Source organism: Gekko japonicus, unplaced genomic scaffold (assembly GCF_001447785.1).
Source record: "Gekko japonicus isolate JY-2015 unplaced genomic scaffold, Gekko_japonicus_V1.1 scaffold289, whole genome shotgun sequence".
In the NCBI taxonomy this organism is placed as follows: Eukaryota; Metazoa; Chordata; class Lepidosauria; order Squamata; family Gekkonidae; genus Gekko; species Gekko japonicus.
This window is the reverse complement of record NW_015174282.1, coordinates 454,938-472,644: the sequence shown is the minus strand read 5'-3', so window position 1 is coordinate 472,644 and position 17,707 is coordinate 454,938. Positions and strand designations below refer to the sequence as shown.

At 40.8% G+C, this 17,707-nt stretch overlaps 1 protein-coding gene across 13 annotated transcripts in view; it reads right to left on the bottom strand.

Moving 5' to 3' along the window:
* EYA1 (EYA transcriptional coactivator and phosphatase 1) overlaps positions 1-17,707 on the bottom strand; it is a 132,282-nt gene that overhangs the window by 97,397 nt on the left and 17,178 nt on the right. For 9 of the 13 annotated variants that reach the window (XM_015423876.1, XM_015423880.1, XM_015423881.1 and 6 more), the window contains 3 exons: positions 4,520-4,597; positions 3,213-3,282; positions 2,788-2,933 (listed from right to left, as the gene is read on the bottom strand). In XM_015423876.1, coding sequence (XP_015279362.1) covers positions 2,788-2,933; positions 3,213-3,282; positions 4,520-4,597 — 294 coding nt within the window. The remainder of the gene's footprint in view (positions 1-2,787; positions 2,934-3,212; positions 3,283-4,519; positions 4,598-17,707) is intronic. The other 4 variants (XM_015423879.1, XM_015423885.1, XM_015423888.1 and 1 more) reach the window with 1 other exon arrangement.

The window sequence follows — 17,707 nt, the reverse complement described above, 5'->3', positions numbered from 1 at the left end:
GATCCAAGTTATGCTGGGCAGGATTGTCTGCAGGAGGACGAGAGAGAGATGCTGAAGGTCTCGACCTGTGGGGCGATCTCGATCTATGAGCAGAGTGGGATGAATATCGATCCCAGTCGGAATAGCTCGCCCGAGTCAGCCATGGCAAGGATGGTGGATAAGCCCCATACAGATACCTCATCTGTCGTTGATCCGAAGACAGAGGTGGTGGCGGGGGTAAGAAGACTCGCGGGGATCGACTTCTGGACCGTGGACGTCTCGGAGACAAAGCGGCAGCATGTCTTTGAGAGGAGCCCGTATAATCTCGAATGTTGATATCGACAGATTGACTGTGCAGACGTGGAGGGTGACGCTGCGTGTCGTATGAAGCATATCGGTGCCGACGTGGATCGATATCAGGAGCTTCCGATACAGTCAATGTCGACGACAGGGAAGGAGACAGAGAAGGCTCTGCATCCATTTGATGACTTAAGAGCTCTACCGTTTCGATGTCAGAGTAAGGACGCTCCATTTGGTGGACAGGGGAGTCCAAGACATGGATGGTCGGTATCGGTGGAGGGACTTGGGCCTCCGGTATCGATACAGTCGTTGGAGCAGGAGGCACTTTAGGGGCATCACCCAGTGCAGACACCGCTACTTTCCCCTTCTTTGCCGCCTTAAGGGGTTTGGAAGAGCCCTTCTTTGCGGACTTTTGCTCCTTACTTGGCCTGGATTTCTTTTTCACCGGCGTGGAAGCGGAGGATTGCGCTTTCGATGCCGGAGCTGTTGATGTCGATGGTTTCTCGTTGTCCATCACTGAGGAAGGATGTAGAGCCAATTCTAGCAGGGCCAGTTTAAGGCGCACAGCTTGGTCTTTTTGGGTCTGGTTTGAAAAGCGAGCACAGTGGCGACAGGATTCGGGTCGATGAGACTCTCCGAGACAAAGTCTGCAAAGGGTATGACGGTCAGGAGGAGCAACTTTATTACCGCAACCCTTGCACCTATTAAAAAAGCCCCACTTCTTCTCCATAAAAACCAAAATGAAAAAGAAAGAAGGGTGGGGGGGTAGCCCGAAGGCCCCGACTGAGGTATAGCGGCAATCTCCCCCTCAGAAGAAAATAAACGGGTTTTTAAAAAAGTTTTTGAAAGAACAACGAAGAAAAAGAATAAACTGAGGAAAAATCCAAAGAGCCGTGAGGCAGAAAGCCAAAACACGCGAACCGATCAGACCGACGAAGAAAAAGGTCTTTCCAACGTGGCGGTAAGAAAGGAACTGGCGGGATGTCTGCGCCCACCCCTCTGGGCATGCGTGGTGGGGTTCCTGTGCATGCCCGAGGTCTGGGCGCGAAAATCCGTTAAAAGTGCTTGCTACAGCACCGATCGATCCAGCGCGTGCGCACTAGATCCCATGGGTGTGAAGTACAGAGACCACGTCGAAGATCATTTATTACAAAGTCTTACAATATTATTCTTCCTATTATATTAAACATTTAAAATATAATACTACTAATTTTGTATAATTGTTTTCACACTTCTTTATTTTTTCATTTACTGGGGGGGGCCCTCAGAAATGGAAGTGGCCCGGCCTCTCTTGACCTTTGTGAGGGCCTGGTGTCATTATCCTTCTGTTTTTAAATTTGTACTCAGGGGTTTTTTGTTGGTTGGTTAGTTAGTTGGTTGGTTTGAATACAAAATTCAGGACGTACTATTATGGAGTTTTTATGTGTTTCCAATTGTAGATTAGAGGTGCTACTGTTACCTTTATCATTTATTGTTTTAAATTTTGTTTAATTGGATTGCACTTTGCCTGCAGTACAAACAAAATCCAGCCAAAATAAAGTACTTGGAAGTTCTATTGGTTTCAAATATCTGTCATGGAAATCAAAGGAACTTCAAAGTGCATAATTTGTCTGAAGTCTACTCTTTGTGTTTTGGAAGCAATTTTTAAATACCTAATAACAGCCAGAGCAATTCAGGACAAAGCATGTATTTTTTTACAACCAGCACATGTATATGCTTGTGAGTTTTTGTAAAATGTCCCGTGATTAGTAAAGGAAGGTAAGATCAGAAGAGAGGCAGATCAAAACCTTTAGGGCAGGAGTCCTGAGTTGTGCCAGTACCGTTTTTTGGGGGGTTTGTTTTGTTTTTGGTGAGTATTTTACGTGTGTGTGTGTGTATACGTGTGTATGTGCATTTCTGGAAGTCATAGCTAACTTCTGGTGACCCCTAGCAGGGCTGGGAGGTAAGGATGTTCAGTGAGGTGGCTTCTTATTGCCTGCCTCTGCATCCTGGCTCTGGTAATCCTTGGAGGTCTCCCATCCAAATACTTGCCAGGATCAGCCCTGCTTAGCTTCTGAGGGCTTGCTTGGGTTATCCAAGTCAAGGCAAATTTGTACTCAGTTTTTGTTGGTTGGTTGGTTGGTTGGAATAAAAAATTCAGGACATAGTAAAAGACAAATGCATTGATCTTTGTTCATGAGCCTTATGCTGATCATATGACATGTTCTATTTGACACAATATTTGGTAGGGCTTATATATAACACTAGACAACATGTTACATATACTAGGATAGGAAGACACATAAAAGAAGACACACAGCACATTCAGGGACATGTTTCTAAAATCCTGTAATAATGACTACTACCTAAGCTGTCTTCTAAAATATTTATGCCATATCATAGTAACTTGATAATTAGGCACTGCTAGAAAGTATTTCTCTCATCACATCTATTACCAGCAGCAAAGTAACTTCTCAGTCCAACAAAACTTCACAAATATTTGTTTCTCTTTCAAATAACTTTACTCACCATATGATGGAATTCCATATGGCTGTCCAGGCTGGGGGTATGATGAATAAGCTGTGGCTTGCTGCATCCCTGTAGTAAACTGAGTCTGCCCGTATGCAGCCATAGTTTGTGAAGAAGGAGTAGGAAGAATATGTGGGTATGGTCTGCTATTTGTTGCACAATGACAGAAAACAGGAAAGCCTTTGCATTAGATAGAAACATACAATCATTTTGGTTAAACCAAATCCCTTGGCCACTGAGCAACACTAATTAATTAATTAACCAATTTTCTATGTCTAAAATACATTTTCAGATTGTTTCATACTTCAGTCTCTCTCAAGGGTAAAGTGATTTCAATTTTGATTTTACAGATGGATTCAATTATAATTATAAATGAGGTTTTACTTTACTTCTTTTTTATTTTTTTAATGAAACAGACATCTTACTTGGAAGGGTATATCTGTGGCGGGGAAAACTGGTGAGTTTGTCTTGGGCTGAAGCCACTGCTTCCAATTGCTGCATGAAGGAAGAAAGAAAGCATATGGAAGTGTAAACACACACACATCTAATCTAAATATTATTTTTACTAAGGGAACTTTCAAAATTTAACAAAGTTTAATTAAATTAAATTAGTGCCAAGTAATACTTTACTTGAATTCAGGCTAGCACAACAATTTTCAATATCTTTATTACGAATTAGCCATTTTTAAATGGTCCTAAGGGACCATTCATAAAATTTGTCATACTTAAAGGTCCTTTTAACAATCTATCTCATTTTTGTCCACATTTAACCAACATTTAATTCTTTCTTTGTCATTCTACATTCCCCTTCTGAAACAGATTATGTACTTTATGAATGGTTAACTGTTAACAAATGAGCTGCTTTACATCATGGCCATCTTTCATTCAGTATATGGTTATGTTCTAACTAGTGACATCTCTTTCTTTCTCTATGATAAAAGACACAAGTCACTTGATGGGGAATATTCTTTGTCCTTTCAATGACACTGTGTGACTTTGGATGCAGGAAAAGATGCAATAAGCCAAAAGTTACCAGGAGAAGTCTTTGCTCAGCCAACATCATTTTCTAAGGTTATTTTAGAATCTTGAGGTTTATTTGAAAGCACTCCTATTGAGTTCTGCCCAAACACATTTTGCTTTTTCATGACAGAGCTATGGGAGGGGGGGTCTAGGTCATGCACATTTGCAACAGAAATTTCCTCTGGGTACTGCTGACAGAGTGCTATACATATATTCACTAAGAAAATTCCACCTGTAATACCTGGAGAAGTTAATTTTTTAAAAGAAAAATCTTGATTATTTTAATTAAAATATTATAGTTAGTACATGGGTAAAAATACATGTGACTTTTAAACCTTTATTTAAAAAAAACCCAGAGATGATTATTATTGTATCTATCTGTACTCACAACAATGCATCAGAAACCAAAATATCTTTTTTCACATGAATAACGATGGGTTTATTTAAGAACTAGATCTAAACAGTTCTTGTAAAATGCCAGCAATATTTCAACAAAGAATGGCAAAAAAATACAGAAAAAAAATTATAGACAGTGTGTGTTCAGTTTATTTCTACAGTCCTTAGACCAGTCAGACAGTGTGTGTAAAATGCAATTTAATTTTGAAACAGATTTGCCAACTAAAAAGTGGCAAGAGCGAACAAAGGGATACATAAAAATTCACTGAATAACAATTAAAATATTTTTCTTTATTTTTATGTCCTTTTTCCTTACCTGATCCTGAGAAACTGTCTAAAGATCCGTCTGCTGTAGTAGTAGCAATCTCACTGCTGCTCATTGGCTCTGTTTTAACTGGAAATATAAATAAAATGTGTTCTATATATACTAATGCATGTGAACTAATAACCATGCGTGCATGCACACACACACACACACATATATGATATTTTAACCCTTGCTCTTTCTAGCTAAGGTTATTTTAATGTCTTATTGTGGGCTATTTTTGCAATTGTTATTTTAAATATTTTGTTTTCTTGATGATTTGCTATAGTTTAAATTAATATTGTAAGGTACCTTGAAAACTGTTTTTAGGTTGACAGGCAGAATTTTTTTATTAAATAAGCAAATATTTTAACTGTCTAGGGCTTTAAAACTAAAATTCATTTCAACAATTACCCCTAAAACAGCTTGTTTTGGATACTGTAAACGGAATTAAAAGTAAAGACATTACAACAAAATGGAATATACTGTCAGATCTGTACAAGATTAAAGAAAAACAATAATGTTGTATACCTTATTCTTTATTATAACATCTAACATGTTTATAATGAGAAGGAATCGTATCATACTTTACATGGAGTTCAACCCAGTCAGGTTGTTTATCATATTTTAAATATATATATATATTTATTGAATTTTTTTAACAAAGATTAAAAGTTCAAAAAGAATAAGAAAATACAAAGAAAGAATCGAGAAGAATGTGAAAAGAAAGAAGAAGAAAAAGAAATTCTTTTTTATTTTCTTATTCTTTTTGGTTGTTTATCATGCTTAAGTCCCATTCTCTCTCTCCACACACACACTCTCACTGTTGTCTATTCTGTAGGTATTTTTGGCATAAATTTAGCCTCTTCTCAGATTCTTCTAGCCCATAATCTGGTTTCTGTGGAATAACTACTGAAGAAACCGGGAACATAAGACCTGGACTAAGCACTGGCCCATCCCTTTCTACAAGTAATGTAAGCCTGGGCATAGCTAGAACTAGTGGCAGCCTGTGGCCATGTGTGTCATACTAACAGAACCATCACTAGTTTGGGCAGTTCCTATGGCTCATTATCTGCTTGACGTTTGTACTGGGGGTCCTACTGCGGCAGGTAGATGTTTTTTGCAAATTGTATTTTTATGTTTGTCTCATTTTCTAAACCACTTTCGAGTGTTAGACAAAAGCAGGATAAAATAAGGCTGCAGTCACACACACCAAATAATCCACTTTGAATCCACTTTCAATGCACTTTTCAGCTGGATCTTGCCAGTTCACACAGTAAAATCCAGTTGGTAAGCGCACTGAAAGTGGATTCAAAGTGGATGATTTAGTGTGTGTGACCATAACCTAATTCTAATAATAAAGAAAAGAGGAGCTGATGTATGGATAGCCTTGCACTGGGATAGAGGATTGGCCTTGATTAGCTATGGGTTCTGCAAAGGCAGATAATTAAGAAATTAAAACTCAAACATATGGTGAACAGAACAGTGCTCAAATTTAGCTTTGAAATACTTATTTTATATTTGAACATATGAATTATATAAATTATAGAACAATTCCCCCCCCAATTGTTCTGCTTTTTCAATCCCCCCCAAGATTGTTTTCTTCCAGTTTTTACAAGGATCTATTATTCCAGCTGAGCACAGTAATACTGCAACAGTGATGCTATCTTGCTTATACACACATATGGTATAATGGCCATTGCGGTACGGGATTTGTTGCATACGTATAGGAATGCAACCAGGCATATAAAACATGTTTACTTAAAAGGAAGGTGCCTCTGAATGTAAGACAACCTCACTAAAAATGTTATATACATCGTACGTGAATGTAATATGACCCCCTCTTTTTTATGGCCCATGGGGGGGTGACTAGTCTTGCATTGGAGTAAATACTACAATGATAGGATTAAAAGTTTTGGAGAATTCCTTTAGGATTGGCAGAAAAATTAAAAGCTCCCAAAGCATTCTCAAGGTTGAAGACAGACATTCTGGTTAATAAAATACTTATATCCTGCTTCTTGGCACAGCATTCACAAGGCAGCTTCCAACAATTATTAAAATAGACACTATTAATAAAACTGTAATGATTAAAACCCACCATATACCAAATAAAACCAGCAATAAAATATAAGAGTCCACAATGAAACCACCATAAAGAACCAGCAGAGAATCTAAATATAATGGAGAAAACAAACAATTCTTAAAATTAAAATTCAGGAACAATCTTTTTATAGATTCTACAGTTAAGAAGCCGTAGTTCTAGGTAAACCAATGTGGGGTGATTTTTCCCCAACCAATGTGATGCACCACAGAAGAGTGTTCCTCTGCTTAGGATGGCACTATTCATCTCATTCTAGGTGTGAAAGTGATTCCCCACTCCCCAATGCAGTGAATGTGTACTGACATCACATCTGCTGTGCTTCAGAAACTGCACTATCCAAATAAATTGAAAATTTTCTAAAGCACTGAAGGAATTTAGTCCAGTTTTCACTATAATGCTTTCTCTACATTGTCTATCTTTTTGGGCCTACCAGTTCTCTGTTGCCTTTCCATATAACTATCCTGCATAGCTGTTTTATATTGCTGTTTTATATTGGGGGAGGGGGGAGGGACAGAAGCTGCCACCTTCAAAATGAACTAGTTATATAAATCCACAACAAATTGCCAAACTGATTATTGTCTTTGCTTCCTTATGGTGCCAAACCAAGACACTGTAGCAAAGCATGTAGGAGGGACAAGTGTGCTTAGCTCAAAGTGGCTAAGGACGCAATCTCTCATATTGCTTAACACTTAGCTTCCCTTTACTGAAGCACAACACAAACACATGGTTCGGACACAAAGGCATGATTCATTCAAAACTGCTTGTCAATTTTCAAAAATGCTGCTGACTGGAACATTGTCCTATAGTGACATTTATCCACAATCCCCAAGAGCATCCAAATAGTTGCCAAATGAGGCATTTGTTTCAACATGATTCTAGTTGTATAAAACAGAACTGCAATGCTAATGGATATACATTCTGAGCACCAAGGCTCTAATCCTAGACAGCTGTAAATCCCAGTGGGGAAGGCTTGTGCCCAGCTGGAGTTATTTTGAAGCTTAATATTGCAACAGGTTAGGAAAGCCACTTTTCATTTAAAACCAGCTTGTCTCTTCAGCTGGATAACGGGCTGCAGTAAACATTTTCAAAACTGTTCTGAGTATATGCAGGCTTCTCCCCTGCCCATGTACACAGCTGTCTAGAACTAAGCCTGAATGTATGTGCTTGAAAAATACATCAGTTTCGTAAGAGTTCTCTCCTAACTCATAATGATGGTACATGTACACTGAAGGTACCCCAGGCGCGTGCACTATTATATTGTCCCCTAGGAACTGTAATTAAATTTACTGGCTGTGCACTCACCCCAAAGGAGCAGCCATAAGTGTAAAGACACTAAGAAATCCAATCACTCCAAACAAACATACCCAGAAACAACTGATTATTTTAGATCCGATTGGACAGTGCTCCAATCACACTAAACCAGGGGTGTCACATTCATTTGTTATGAGGGCTGGATCTGACATAAATGGCACTTTGTCAGGCCATGCCATGTCTGTCATAAAATGTAATGCCAAGTAGCGAAGATATTAACTTTATAAAGAAGACCAACAAACACAATTAAAGGGTTTTTACCAAAATACAAACATGTTTAAAACAGTAACACTCTTGCCATATTTTGTTTATTTAACAGTCTTTGATAACTGACACCTCCCAAACCTTCCCCCCGCCCTGCCCTTAAAAGATGCCTACCTATATTGGAAAGTTGGGGGGATTGTGGGATTTGGCAATGCAAATTTTAAAATAAAACATCAAGATAAAGCACAAGGATCACAGCAGAAACCAAAAATTAAAACTAAGAATAAAAAAATGTTCTGAGCCTAGGAAAACATGTAATGGCTGGGCATTGCAAGCTTCTACCCCCACCTCCAGGTCTGCTCAGAGAGGCAGTGGCTCCCCTTTCACTGTGGGTTCGCTCAGAGAGGCAGGGGCTCCCCTTTCACTGGGGGTTCCCAAGTCAGAGTACTCACTCAGGCACCCGTTCTCTGGCCCATTCAGCAGAGACAAGCTGGCTCCAAACAGCCCTTTATTTGCAAGAGGACAACTACAGTGGCATACAAACACTGGAAACTGAAACTACTTGAGCTCCACTTCATTGTAATACATTGCAGCTCAAAAAAGTTGCAAAGAAAATGTGAAATGGATTTTCCATTAAGGTTTCTGGGCCCAGATACACTACTCTGGGACTGGAATGACAGCCTCCAGAGCTGAATTCCATTCCCAGAATGCAGCTGCTACTCCCAGGGACCACCATTCTACTCTGGGGGCTGTCATTCCAGTCCCAGAGTAGCCTATCTGGGCCCAGAGACCTTGAAGGAAAATCTATTCCACATTTTCTTTGCAGCTTTTTTTGTGCTTTAGTCCAGAGGAGCTTCCTGCTGGAGGAGAAACAGGCGAAGACAAGGCCCAGCCAGCTGCAAAGTTCGGCAACCCCAATCTCCCTTGGAAGGGTAAGGGACAGGCAGGGGAGGGGTGGGGGTGGAGAAGAGAGCCACGGGTCTGATCAAAGCCATGGACAGGCTGCTTCCGGCCCGCAGGCTGTAGGATTGACACCCCTGCACTAAACATTTTGAAGAATCACAAGAGAATTAATAGAAACCAACAAAGAAGATATTAAGCAAAATGCTGCTTGATTGATGGACACTATTCACAACAATCAATTAGAGGAGGAGTATGCAACCCCTGGGCCATGAGTCTAATGGCGGCACATCACACCATTTTGCAAAGCACTTCCATTGTTCCACCAAAAATTTTGTGTGTGGTCAAGCCAGTCCATGCTGGATCACAACTCTAGGACTTTTTCTGAACCTGGAATGGAGAGATTATCAACTGCAGCCTCCTCTGGCTCATGCCCAGTAAGTGCCAATGGCACTGTTCCAATGGCTGGTGATACAGTAGGTAAGCATGTCGTATTGCTGCTCAAGGGTTTCAGACTGTGATGTAGGCAAGGGAGGTTGCTAGTTAAATGTGTGGTGCCACTGCTCCTCCAAAGAGTCAAAGCTGTCACTGCAGTAACCACCTCATCAAGCAGAGTTGTCTCTGTGGCCAGAACAATCCTAATCTCACCACTATCACCACCTCATTTGTCAATAACGAAGAGCAAATGCAATGTGATTTTAACTCTGCAATACTTTGCAGAATTAATTCATTATTTATACTCATAAAGTATGTAGTGTACACTTAATTGTTTTTAGGAAAGGGCTCTTTTTGTAGCAGGAACTCCTTTGCATATTAGGCAACACACCTCGAATGTAGCCAATCCTCCAAGAGCTTACAGAGCTCTTCTTTACAGGGGCTACTGTAAATTCTTGGAGAATTGGCTACATTAGGGGTGTGTCGCCTAATATGCAAAGGAGTTCCTGCTACAAAAAGAGCCTTGGAACAGTTTCCTAGACAAATGATCCCTGAAGCATGAATCTTTGATATGGTTCTGATGATGGCATACCATGGTTTCCCACTATATGAATCAGCCTTTAAAGAGTTTCAGGAATGTTCATGTAAACCTTATTTTCCTGCCTATGCAGTTCTGCAGCAATTTGGGTTGCCATTATATCAAAACAGACAAACTGTAGTTTGTTTATGACTTGCAAACAAGGACTCAAAAATTTTGATTCATGTGTATAATCCTGGTTTGAATGAAAAATGCACATACACAATTTGCCAGTTTACATATATGTGAGGAAAACAACAGTCTTCCTTCTCTCTTATATCAAGGGAACAGGAAGGGATTCCGAGTGTGTGATGAATCCACAATGGCAGATGTTCTTCCCTTACTGGTGTGCTTTTCACAAGTAGGAAAGAATATAATAGGGCACACAAAATAGAGCCCTGGGCTGGCAAGACACTGGGGTTGCAATCATACACACTAAATAATCCATTTTCAATCCACTTTCAATGCACTTTCCAACTGGATTTTACTGTGTGAACTGTGTTGCCATGCAGACATTTCAGATAGCATGATTAAAGACTCTTTTAATAATCACTGCTTTACTGGACTGTGAAGAAGTGTGTGCCAGGGCAATGGACAGAACGGTGGCCCATGTGAAGTGCCTGATGCTGGACTTTGGAATGTACACTGTGGCAAAGGGAAACCTTGTGCCCAAGAAGCATGCAAGTCGGATAGGACCCAGAGACTACAGAAGACTTCTGCCCCTGCAACCCTGCACCAGCACAAGGACTGTGATGGAGTCCATCAGCCATGGATACCATGAACACAGAAGCAGTAGCAGGTTAGAGAGGGAAGACATGCCTTGACAGAGGACAGATGTTCCTGTAAGCAGCCATGAAGGAATCTCCTCTCCACCACGCAGCACCTTACCCTCTCTAAGCTGTTCCCAAACAAAGCTGAAGACAATAACAGTGATTAAGGCTTCCTGCCTCCCATCCAGATAACGTCTCCGCATAGCACCCGATTATTAATGTGAAGCACCAGACCAGCAATGTGATTGGATACCTGCGCCCTTTCCTTTATTTTACCCCATTACCCAAGAGGTGTCACTCCCTGCCAACCATCATATCCAAATTTCTTTTGTATTGCCCTGTGCTAGTATTGTATTCGTTTCAAACTTCCTGGGAACCAGTGACCACATGACCACTTTGCCTCAGGTCACAAATTTGGCTATTTAAGGAGAGCCTTGTACCTTTACTCTTTAAATTCAAGAATTTAAAGATACCCCATAATAATATAAATATGCCTGTATTTTTAAAAGATTTAATTAAAAATGATAAATACTCTGCAAAGCTTTGATATACAAGACAGAAATGTTCATGGAACCGATAATATGGGCACACAGGCTGATGATGGAAAAAAGGCAAAAACAGCTATATACATGAGGCTTTCCAAAAAGCCAGAGATTTAGACGGCTTTTTAGACAGCCAACTATCAAGCACTGTTCTTGTGATGAATCTCCCTTCCCCAAAGCTGTTTTAAAGAGGCTTTTCTTGCAAGGGATTCTAATATACGCTAATAACTTAGTAAAAGTCATACAGAAGAACTTTCTATTAGTATATGAATGGATACAACATAAGAAAAGTCTTTAGAACTGTAATGCATCATTCAATGCTATAATTTTCAAAACAAATTACTGACTGCCCCATGAAAAAGACAGGTTTCCTCCAAACACATTACATTCTACAGATAAACTGAAACAAGGCATTTGAACTTGACTAAGAAGCAGTGTGCTTGCAAGTTTGCACTGTTTCTTTCACTTTTTGTCTTACAGGTTGATACAATTAATTGTCTTGCAGATTTGATAGACCCATTTTAGTAGAATTCTGTCATATCATTAAAGAAACCATTTCTAACATGGTCTGCTTTACCTACTGATTGACGTACTCTGCTGGATCTAAAGGGCTCTTTAGTGAACTGAAGGACATTTCCACTCATGGGGTAAACAATTTTTGCAGATTCTCCCCTCCCATATAGCATTGGCCATTGCAATGAAAATGTTCAAAAGTGTTGTCTAATTTGGAAGCTGGTTTCATAACACCCTTCTGACCTCACACTCCACCATCAAAGATAGTTGGCTTGGACATATTGCTTTCAGCATCTCCAGCAACAGTGTGAGTGTCCCCAATTTCTTCCTGATTATCGGCAAATGAAGGGGCATATGAGAGCATTCCTTGTGCAGCAGTAAGTGTATTTGCATCAGTTAAACACTAAAGGTTCATCAGCAGGTGCAGATGAGAGTGTAGCTGTGAATGAAGTGTCCCAAAGTGCTGCATGAGGTGTGTGAGCTAGCAAAGGTAGTATATGTGGTGATACATTCTTAGATGGTACAAGCCAATGCTTCAGAGAGCTTGGTCTTGTACTAGCAGTTTCGGATAGATGCTTCCCCCCCCCCATTCTGGTACAAAATAGTAAAATGGGCATGAAAAATAAAGGGATCGAAAGGCCCTGGCCCTGGTTTGAATACCTTCAGTTGCAGCATTTGTTACAACAACAGCATATCCGTAGAGAACTAAATAGAAAGCTTAAAAGAGTTTGAACAATTAGCGTCTACTCTAACTGATCTTCCTAAGGGCATTCTATCCAAAATTCACAACATTCTAATATCCACATTGTCAACTTCACCACCTAAATATGTTGACCAATGGGAAAAAGAAAACACCATACCTTTATCTACAGACAGCTGGGAATCCATTTGGCACACTCCCAGTCTCTGCTCCGCAAACTTGTCCATTAAAGCTGTGTCATTTATGATAATTGCAAGGTGGTACTATTATCCTTTAAAACTTAATAATATCTCTCCTGACAACTCTTCATTATGTTGGAAAGGCTGTGGGGGTATCGGTAATTATAGCCATTGGGGGACTGTCCCCTCTTATGGAGGTTTTGGTGGCAAATACACAACTATTTCTGCAAGATAACTAAGGAAACCATCCCTTTCAGAGCTAACTTCGTACTACTAGGCTCATGGATTAGTTGTAAAATTCTGTGTCATCACAAATTATTAATAACTAAGCTTTGTGAAGCAGCGAAAGCTGTTATTGCCTGCAAATGGAAAAATGCAGCGCCACCAACTATTCCAGAATGGCTAGAAAATGTCAAAGAGTCTTGTATCCTAGACAAAAATTCTGAGATATTCAAAGCCAGATGAAGATTCCTACATCACCACTTTTCTCAGCCTGGTTTCCGGTAATTACCTATATTTCGCATACTGACCTTTTCTAATAACTACCTTCTCTAGTAGATCCTCTACTATTGATGGACTCAGTTCATGTGGCTTGTTCTTCTTTGTGGCTTTTTACTGTTAAATTATATCCACTGTTGTAAACACTTTGGGCTCTTTTTGTAGCAGGAACTCCTTTGCATATTAGGCCACACACCCCTAATGTAGCCAATCCTCCAAGAGCTTACAGAGCTCTTCTTCCAGGGGCTACTGTAAACTCTTGGAGGATTGGCTACATTAGGGGTGTGCCACTTAATATGCAAATGAGTACCTGCTACAAAAAGAGCCCTGCGTAGCTCTTGTTCACTCCAATATTAGTTTAGCACTGTTTTATATGTTAAATTTTTATACAATCTCTCTTATGCTATTCTTCTAGTAGTGTTCTTTAACTGTTTAATAAAATTTAAAACAATAATAAAGAGATTAACAACTGACTAGGGTTGCCAGGTCCTACCTGGCTGCCGGCAGGGGGCTACCAGTTCCTTTCTGGGATCTTCTGTCACATGCGCAAAGCACACGCAGCATGATGATGTCAAGTGACATAATCACACCATCGACTTCAGGGTGACGCTCTAATTTTTGGGCAAACTCTATGGTTTTGAAAGCAAAAACCATAGAGTGTTGCCCAAAAACTAGAGTGTCATCCCCCAATGTCAGCGATGTGATGATGTCACTTCTTGGTGATGTAACCACATTGAGGACATCACACAGAAAATTCCCTGTTTGGGGGTGGGATTTCCCCACTGGTTAGATGGTTGGCAGCAGATCAAAGCCCTCAAAAGGGGGAGGAACTCCCACTGGGACCTGGGGACTGGGAACCCTACAACCGACTGACCAAGTGAGTTAAAAGCAAGCAGAACCGTGTTTTTCCCTCATTTCTAATTATATCCTTATGGACACACACAAACATTATATGTGCACTAGTCAGCAGGAGACTCTTTCCAAAGGCAAAGCTGTTTAATGAAGCCTGGGCTTCACTCTAGCAACCTGTATTCAACTACTGTCTCCAGCACCTACAGCCTTCCAATGGATTTCTTCCTTCTTAGTCCTCAGCAGAATGTTGTCTGGGTGTCCCAATATGTTCAAGTCTCTCTCAGCAAGCACCTCAATGCAGAACAGGCCTACTACATTGCCAGTTGTTTGTGTAGGCACTTTGTATTTTGCTTCCAACTCTTACTCTACTGTCTTCTCTCAAGTACAAAAGCAGGGAAAACAGTATAGGGCACAGGTCTATACTGTGTCATGCTACAATTCCCAGGCTCTTTTGTAGCACCATTGTTACTGTTTGTCAGTATTTGTTCCACTTCCTTCAGAATTCTCATATCACAATGGGTTCAACATCTCTCAGAGAGACTGAGATTAGGCCACAGCCCAGTTAGGCCCAGCTCAGCCCAGCAGACTGCCAGGCCTTACAAACTGAGTATGGCCAAAGAGAATATTGGGGACACAATGGACAGTATAAAAATGTGCATTTTGAGCACTGTCAATAAGACCCAAGTTTAGTTGTCTGAATTCCCAGCTTTCTAACTCAGTCTCCTTCTAGGATTGCCAGTCCCCAGGTCCCAGCGGGGGGTTCCCTGCTTTTCAGGGGTTCCCTTGCTTTTCGGGACTTCTGACCACTGACAGTGAGCTGGCTGGCAGGGGAAACCGTGCCCACATACAGCCATGTCTGGGTGTGCCATCCCTGACATGATGACATCACCCAAAAGTGACATCATCACATTGGGGACTTCACACACAATGCTCTGGTTTGAGGGCAAAACTCTATGGAAAATTTGGCCTAAAACCATAGAGTTTTGACCTTAAACCAGAGCGCTGTCACACAGCATTGCCAACACCATGATGCCACTTCTGGGTGATGTCATCATGTTAGCGACATCCTGGACCCCCCCCCCCAAATCCCCCTGTCATCATAGCAAGGAGACCTGGCAACTCTATCTCCTTCTGTTCTGTCAAGTACCTGATTTCTACAAGGCTCTCTACTAGTTCTGGTAGATTTATTCCAAAATGTTTTGTCATGTAAGATAAAAATTCAATATTTTTGTTTTAAGGGCAGATTTGCTTTCCCTTTTCCACCTAATGTTACAGAAGGACTCTCCAAGATCATCTTGTCCAGGTTGCCCACTGCCACTGAAGGCTGTCCGCAACTACAATATCCCCAATAGATGGTTTTCCAGCCTCTGTCTAAACTATTGATAGGTCTGCTTAAACCTATTCCTCCCAAACCCTTACAGTTGATATGCAGATAAAGTAAATTAGGACAACACTGAGCAGCTATTTTGTGAGGACGCTAAATTTTGTGGCAACTTTAGAACTTTCTATCCTTAGTACACCATATAGACATCACAGAAATAATCAGGGGAGTGTGTTCTCTGGGAGCCTCGGTCCTCAACAATCATTTATACTATTTTTGTTTCTCCTGTTATTTCCCTATCCTCTCTCCTTCCTGTCAGTTTCTTTCTCTTAATTTCTTTAATCATGACCAGCACACCTGAGGGATCACCTTTCCCCACGTTACCTGGAGAGTACTGCATTCAGGGACACAAAATCGGTTGGCCTTTCCAGGCCCCAAGGATGCCAGACTGGTGACAACCAGGCCCAGGGCCTTCTCGGTGGTGGCTTCATCCTGGTGGAATGAGCTCCCAGAAGAGATCAGGGCCCTGCAAGACCTTTTACAGTTCCACAGGGCCTGCAAAATGGAGCTCTCCCAACAGGCGTTTGACTAAGAAGCTGCATCATACACCGAGGAGTGTCCCTGTGCCTTGTCTTTACCATCTTACCTTCACCTCCAGCCTGTGCCCCAGCCTACCATCGTTGTCTCTAGCCTGTACCCTCCACACAATAAGTGAGCGAACTGAGCTGGTATGAAAGTTATGGTAATCATACAGTCACCTAAGCCATATTAGAAATAATGTTTGCGCTTGTTTTATTTGATAATGTTCCAGCATTTTAACTGTGTTTTAATTGATTGTTATTTGTACTATATGTTATATGCTTATATAGGTTTTAATTGTATTTCTATGAAATGTTGTGTAAGCCGCCCTGAGCCCACCTGCACGGGGAGGGCGGAGTATAAACTGAATGAATAAATAAATAAATTCTCATTTTTCCTTTGCTCTTTCACGTTATTCTTTTTTCAGTTAGAACAAATTTAGGAAGTGCTCACAGGATTGTAGATATTGTGCTAGCGCTGGCTTCTTGTACAATAGGGGGGAAAGTTAGGATAAATCCTAGTGTACAGAGCTTGTTTAAGCAAGTATATTTTATAGACCATAGCAAGAGTGAGAGAATCAGACAATCATGCAAGCCAAACCTATCTCCTTCAAAAATACATAGATACTTGCTTCTGCTTGCAAGAGACTTTGCCCAACCAATTTCTGGGCAATATAACATACGGGGAGGGAAGCACTAAGTATCACACAAAAATCTTACATAAGTGGAACAACTGCATTAAGTCTGTTTATGCTTTTGCTTATGTATTGCTGTGACCCTAACATGAGAAACATCATGTGGTTCATCAGCAACACATGCAAAGTTCCACAGCACCAACAGATTCTTGGCAGCAGCAGGGAGAATCTCCAGATATTGGGGCAATCTATACAGTGAACTACATTATACATTACAAGTAAGGCACCAACCTCCAGGTGGGCTCAGGAGATCTACCAGTATTACAATTGATCTCCAGACCACAGAGTTCAGTTCCCCCGGAGAAAATGGCTGCTTTGGAAGGTGGATTATATGGCATTGTACCTTGCCAAGCAATTACCCCTCCCCAAACCCTGCCCTCCACAGGCTCCACCCCCAAAATCTCCAGGCCTTTCCCAACCCATAGCTGGCAACCCTAAGTGCCACATTCAGTACAGACTAAAGGAAATGCCTCTTTATTCAATGAGTGATTAAACTTTGGAATTTATACTCAGTGTACATAGAGATGACTTTAAAAGGGGGTTAGACAGATTCATGGAGGATAAGTCTATCAATGGCTACAAGCTGTGGTGTGCAAAAGGAACCTCCATATACAGAGGCAACAAACCTCTGAATGTCAGTGCTGGGAGGCAGCATCAGGAGAAGACATTGGCCTCTATGCCCCATTTGTATGGCTCTCCAGGACAGCTTGTTGGCTGCTGTATGAAACAGTATGCAGAACTGGATGGACACTGGTGTGATCTAGAAGGTTTCACTTACGTTCATAGGTACTTCTGGAGCAACTGGCATGCTGTTGTTTCTACAAGTTATGCAACAATAAAAACATGTAGAGCAGTCCTCATTTACTCTTCAGTCTCTTCAGCATCAGCTTTTGTTACTTCCAGACTCAGTAAAATCTTATGCAGCAATCACCCTGGCTTTCTAAAAAAAATCACTAACGTTTATTGAGTACTAACATTTAAGGGTATTGTGAAGTCGTTTCTTTACCTACAACACTACACATTA